We start from the raw sequence: 6,693 nt of genomic DNA, 5'->3' as shown, positions 1-6,693 counted from the left end.
GTTAAAGCTCTGGAATAGTTCAGATACATGGAACGGCTGGGGGTCCCCGGGGAGAGGTTTGAGAACAGGATACAAATAGGCACTAATGATGATATTAAAGTTCAATCTATAGCCCTGGATACCACGACGGTGCCAGTCAGCTCCCCCTGTGCCATCTGCTGGGTTATGTGACATCTGTGTTCTCCAAGAACACACTTCACACATAACGCACAATACTGTATTCCCAGCCCTGAACATTCAACTGTCTATGGCAACATTTCCCAAACTCGGTCCTGGTCGACTCCAAGGGGTACACGTTTTGGCTTATGCCCCAGCACCACATAGCGGATTAAAATAATCTAAGTTTGATGACGAGTTCATTATTTGAATCAGCGGTGTCGTGCTAGGGCAAAACAACAAAAAGTTCATCCCTCTGGGGTCCCAAGGACCAAGTTTTGGAAACGCTGGTCTATGGGCCCTTGGCCATGAGCTTGTAAACATGAAAAACATTGGCATTTAAAGATCCAATCACCTGATTTAAAACAGACCAGTGAAAATATGACTACTACTCATTCTAAACTAAGCTCACGCTAATGACCCTAATTTCACGTAAAGAAAAATAAAAACTCCAATACACATTGTATTTACATCAATTCACCCACAGATTGTTTATAATAACTTGCAGCTTGTTCTTCCCCATTATGACTTTGCAAAGACACTTTGACACTAAAACCTAAACTTTGATGGCAAACTAAATAAAGGGGTACCCTTCTTTTTCGCACGGTTTCAGACATGCCAAATTGCACTTGCGCAAAGGGGCTTTTGTGATTGGTTAAGAGAGGAGTCACCTGCACAGGTGAAATGAATTGGCAATCAAGACAATTGTAAACAATAAAAATATCAATCTTTATTTCTTTGACATAGCATATCAAAGATAAACCATACTCTCATCATACTATAACAAGTTACACAATAACTATACAACAATAAACATTGCATTAACTTTTGTCATTTATGTTATCGAGCTACATGGCTGAATGAATAGTACTCTCGGTTTTGACCTCCGTCCATGAGTTTTTAGCTGAGTGATGAATAGTAGGGAAGATAAGGGTCGACTACACCCAGAATGCAAAACTGTCAGGGGAACTAAATATGATTTCAAACTGTGTATACAGGCAACATATTCAACCTACCTGTAGTCCTACTCTGCATCATGTCCAAAAAGACAGAATATAAATCTAGATTCATACAATTCCCTATAAATAAAGGGGAGACAATGCAAGGTGGCAAGCAAATACAACCAAAGAGGATCTCTGTAGATTTCCCATTCTCTCTGACACAACTACTCTCTGAGAACAATGGGAGTGTGTAGGCTATATGAATATCAAACTCAAATTAAAAAGTGAATACATAACAAGCATAAATACCTATTTATAAATCAATTCTATATATTTGCTTCTCTTTAAAACAGAAAGGACATTTTATTTGGTTTAGAGAAAGGTCTGCGTCCCCACCATCCAGACAATAAACAATACAATAATATAACACAACAGTAAATGTCAAATGCACTTTATGCATTAACATGATACGTTTAACAACATATGACATTGGCATATTGGTATAGACAGGATGGTTTGGTAAGAGGTCTTAAACATACGAAAACACAATGGAAAAAGACAAAAAGGGATTTCAAAGCTGCTCCACACTGCATTGCTGCTTTTCGAGGCAGTGCAGATGTGTCCAAAAATATACAAAGAACCTAAACCCTACCTCCTAATATCTCCAGTATCTAGACAACACTATACAGCACAACCCAAAACGTAGACCAGGTCATTTCGGCCAGTTATTTCTGGTTAAGCTAATTGATCCGCTATACTTAGATAGCTGGTCTATACACTTCTTCTGTGTGTTAGAAGATCTCCCTAGGGGACATCTTGTACTGTTTACCCAACAGCTCTGACCTACAACGAGCTACACTAGACCTTCCAGGTAACAGAAACTCTTTTGGCAGTTGATCATGTAAAAAATTGGTATACACTTGATATTGGAATCCTCTTTGGAGTGTGTACAGTCCATATCGGCCAGTTAGGATGGGTGGGTATGTGTGAGTCATGTGTGTGTCACTTGGTGTGTTTGCATGTGGTGTGTCACAGTTGCCAGCCATTAAAGGTGTGTGTGTGTGTGTATGTTGTGTGTGTGTTGTGTATGCGTGTGTGTGTGTGTGTGTGTGCGCGCAGATGGTCAGATGTCTACATCTCATGGGTCAGGACTTGGTGCTGCGCTGCCACCCCGTTGGCCTGCTGTGGCTGTGGGTTGACCAGTGTGTTGGGTGGCTGGCCGTTGGGCTGGGCGCCGGTCTCATTTAGCCTGCGGACACGGTACACCTCGTAGTGGATGCTACTGGTGATGTCCTTGATGTTCTGCATGTGGGTCCTGACAGGGAGGAAACACAGATGACGATTTAGTGAGCAATGTAACCCAGAGAAACGTCAAGCGTCATCCAAACACTGCTCAAACACAGTATCGCCATCACTTCAAACCCAGTTAATATTCACCTGATGAGAAGGTCTCGCAGGTGGGCAAACTCACAGTGCGCAATGTTCTCAACTGCAAAAACAGAGTAAAGAAAATGAAATTGCATTCTATGGGATAAACAGCAAGTGTTTTCTGTTTACAGTTACTCAAATCATATTCAACACAATAGCCACGTAAGCATAATATGTTGTGTATCAGGGTGTGCGTAACAAGTTAAATGCCATGTGCTATTCTACACTCTGCCACAAGATGGGAGTGTTGCGCCAAAGACAGGTCAAAGAAGCCCATTTAACTTGACATCTGCCGCAAAATGAAAAAGGAGCGTGAAATTGCAGCACAGGAAATTTCATTCCATTTCATCCCTCTTAGGGAGGGGCGGGGGAGAGGAGGGGGGAGAAGAGGGTGCTGCTGTGTGACCACCACAGTCTGTGGGTGGGTGTACTGATTCACGTGGTGGTGGGTCTCCCTCAACCAGGCAGGTTTTTAAATGTTTCTCGGGCTAACACTTTCCTCCACCCATTGCAAACAGGGGACTAACACGTCAAACCACACACAGAGACCGACGCGTTGTATATGTTGCCGTACTGGGCACCAGCCCTCTCTGAGAGAAGGAGGGGGAGGAAGAACGGTCGATAGTGAGAAAGAGAGAATGACATTGGGGCAGTGGTAGAGGAAAAAGAGAACGTAAGAGACGACAGAAAGAAAGAGGAGAGAGGGAGAAAAAGTGAGAGCGAGTAAGAGAATCAGCGAGAGAGAGAAAGAAAGAAAGAAAGAAAGGAGGAGAGAGGAGGAGAACGAGGAGAACCAGGTCCTGGCTATGAGAATCCTGGGCCCACAGGCCTCCCTCCTCTTGTGGCCTAATTTATGATATCGGTGCAGACGTGCCCAGCAGCTTCCTCTCCGATTGCTCCCTCCCTCTTCATCCTTTCCTCCCTTACGCCCTCTTTCCCTCCGCCTGAGCACACTGACTGCCTGGCTGGGTTAGAGTCATTGTTCCCACAGCCAGGGGACAACCACATTACTCACTCTTATCACACCCGTGCTCACAAACACACCTTTGTCTTAGAGTTCAATTACAGTCCATGGGTGTTTAAAGAACACCTTGACAGTTCCAGAACAGGAACTAAGTACCAGAACACTAGAAAGCTAAGCTCTGGTTGGTTGGTTCTTTGAACAGACCTAACAGGAATAGAGGTCCAGAATAATATAGTTGTTCTATACAAGTGTGGAGTGATGAAAGGAGCATTCACCAAGGGCCAAGAGGGGCCCTGAAGGGGCCAGGTGCATTCTGGGAAGGAAACAATCAGCCCTCTCTCCTTTTCCCCCCACTGTGTTTTTGATAAAGATGGCTCAGTAAATCCTCCTTGGGTCTGTGACTCAGAAATGTCTTTAGTCACAGACCAGAGAAACGTGGATATGAGAAACGCACGCTCATAGTCACAAAAGACTCAATCATTTGGCCGTGATTTAAACATGTACTGGCAGCAGTAACATACGTATGCATGGTTTCTCCACTGTACCGTGCAGTCCAGCCAAGTAAATCTGCTTCAACCCATTTGACATGATTAGTTTGACAGGGATAGTAAGGGTTGTGTGTGTGTGTGTGTGTGTTGAATTACCTTCTATGGTTCCCCACTTAGTTTTTCTGCCCAGAAGCCTCTTTCCATTGACCTGGTACTCCTGGTTGCTCCCCACCACAGCAAATGGGATCATCTCCTGAACCCACACACACAGTTTAAGACAAACAATTGCTTTGTAATGAATCCATGCGTCAGTGTGTGTGTGTATGTGTGTGTGTGTGTGTGTGTGTGGGAGGGGGGGGGGGGGTTCCGCATGCCTATACACACACTGTAAACCCACCCTGATCTTATCATTGATCATCCTGTCATCAGAATCCTCGTCAAACTCTTCCTGAGGGTAGACGTCGATCCCGTTGGCTCGCAGTCCTTCCCTGATCTGCACAAACATAAAACAGAAATACGTCACAATCTGACACCATGTTGCAGTGTCACATCAACTGTACTGTAGAAGCCCGGGGGAAGGGAAGCTGAGACTTGTATCACGTCAGAATCCATCGACAGTAAATAAGCCTACCGGTACTCATTCTTCCAACTCAACTTTCACTGGCTAACTGCCAACAATAAAAAGATAAATGATTCATGCAGATAGCCAGATTGTTAGATCAGTATGAGGTCAACGTGACTGAAAATATAACAGAACAGGAAATGACTGACCTCAATTCTAGAGTAGCTCACTCCGAGTCCACCGTAAACACTGCTAAGGCTGGTGTTGACGTTAAATGATCTTTAATGATCCTTAACATGGAGAGTTGATGTGGAGGTTAACCACTATCACACAAATATACAGCCAGACACCCAGGTTTACAAAATGGCTGCCTTCTTCTATGTCTTTATAATGGCTGGAAGACAGACGAGAGAGTGAGAATGACAGACTTCTCCTGCCAGCGGTGATGGCCTTTAAATGAATGACCGTTCCGCTCACAATTACTACTTTGGCAGTTTCCACTTGGTCGACGATGAACAGGTTTTCTAAATTTCTCTGTTTATACTTCTTGGAAAGTTTAAACTTGTAACATTCTCAGTCTTAGGCCTATATTATAAGCCAACAAAAGTCGGGGGATTGTGACCAGAGCACACACGCACGCACACGCACGCACACCCCCAACGAACTGTGGACACAGAGGGTAAAACAATAAAAAGCTCTCTGGTTCCCTTTGCATGCGTGTCAACTGCTGCAGGGAACAGAGAACAAGGAAGAAACGTCAAAAAAAATCATTAAGATCACAATCCCAGGGTCGTACATGGCCCAGTCCATGCAGCCAACCAAAACAAGATGGTTACAAGCCCCAGAGCTTCCATCTCGCCTGCCCTTGTTCTCATTGGCCGTTGTCAAGGAAAATGGTAGCCAAGTTGCCCAGCGTGTTTCCTCCTCCAGAATTAATCAAGTTCTGTCTCTGGATGCCAGAGAGGGGGAGACTAGCGTCCCTCGAGTGTGTGTGTGTGTGTGTTCTTTTCTTCTGCCAGGCTGACCACCAAACACACACTGGAACAGAGGGGGGAGGGGGGGGGGGGCAGAGGCCTCTTTAAAACTAAGCCAAGCAGGTCATTGAGGCCTGTGTATCCTGGTATGGTGCAACTTTCAAGAGAAAGCAGGAAGAGAAAGCAGCAACAGAGAATTCCATCGAAATCAGCAGAGATGGTCTCTGTACCATAGACATGAGTCATCAACAGAAAGGGCTGTGCTTTCTTTCACGGAGGAGTAGCTACTGACAGACCTCCACCAGACAGCCTCTACCGAGCAGCTACCAGACAGCCTCTACCGAGCAGCTACCAGACAGCCTCTACCGTGTGATCTTACCCTCTCGTTACCCTGTGTGTGTGTGTGTGTGTGTGTGTGTGTGTGTGTGTGTGTGTGATCTTACCCTCTCGTTACCCTGTTTCTACCTTGCTGTAAAGGCCTAATGTCAGCCCAGGTCAGGTTGTTGTAGTGCAAAAGGGACTAGTTAAAAAGCAAATCTACAGATCAACATCATAGGCTTTTTGTGTACACACACGTGCATGTATACACATCACACACACACACACCTTACCGTCTGTTTGAAGAAGTCCCTCTCCTCCAGGGTGAGTGTGTCTGCCTTAGCGATGACAGGGACTATGTTGACCACTTTACTCAGACGACTCATAAACTCCACATCCAGGGGCCTCAGACTGGAAAGAAACAACATGGGGGGGGGGGGGGGGGAAGAGAGAGAGAGAGAGGGGGGGGGGGGGGGGGGGAGGAAGAGAAAGATGTTAACAAGATAACTTCAAGAGTAAAGGAGATATTTTCTGATCAAATCAAATGTTATTTGTCACATGAGCAGAATACAACAGGTGTAGTAGACCTTACAGTGAAATGCTTACTTACAAGCCCTTAACCAACAATTATTTAAGAAGTTAAGAAGATAAATGTGTTAACTATAAAATAGATAATAGATAAAAGTAACAAATAATTAAACAGCAGCAGTAAAATAACAATAGTGAGGCTTTATACAAGGGGTACCGGTACAGAGTTAATGTGCGGGAGCACCGGTTAGTCGACGTAATATGTACATGTAGGTAGAGTTAAAGTGACCATGCATTGATAATAAACAGAGAGTAGCAGCAGCGTAAAAGAGGG

At 44.7% G+C, this 6,693-nt stretch overlaps 1 protein-coding gene across 7 annotated transcripts in view; it reads right to left on the bottom strand.

Moving 5' to 3' along the window:
- Nucleotides 1–864: 864 nt before the first annotated feature.
- The window catches only part of LOC139424556 (septin-9-like), a 73,266-nt gene continuing 67,437 nt past the window's right edge, over nucleotides 865–6,693 (bottom strand). For all 7 annotated transcript variants that reach the window (XM_071176518.1, XM_071176519.1, XM_071176517.1 and 4 more), the window contains 5 exons: nucleotides 6,125–6,242; nucleotides 4,375–4,470; nucleotides 4,134–4,230; nucleotides 2,535–2,586; nucleotides 865–2,412 (listed from right to left, as the gene is read on the bottom strand). In XM_071176518.1, the coding sequence (XP_071032619.1) occupies nucleotides 2,229–2,412; nucleotides 2,535–2,586; nucleotides 4,134–4,230; nucleotides 4,375–4,470; nucleotides 6,125–6,242 (547 nt within the window). In that variant the 3' untranslated portion in view covers nucleotides 865–2,228. The remainder of the gene's footprint in view (nucleotides 2,413–2,534; nucleotides 2,587–4,133; nucleotides 4,231–4,374; nucleotides 4,471–6,124; nucleotides 6,243–6,693) is intronic.

This window comes from Oncorhynchus clarkii, chromosome 13 (genome assembly GCF_045791955.1).
Source record: "Oncorhynchus clarkii lewisi isolate Uvic-CL-2024 chromosome 13, UVic_Ocla_1.0, whole genome shotgun sequence".
In the NCBI taxonomy this organism is placed as follows: Eukaryota; Metazoa; Chordata; class Actinopteri; order Salmoniformes; family Salmonidae; genus Oncorhynchus; species Oncorhynchus clarkii.
The sequence above is the reverse complement of the archived record's forward strand: the minus strand, read 5'-3'. Positions and strand labels throughout refer to the sequence as shown.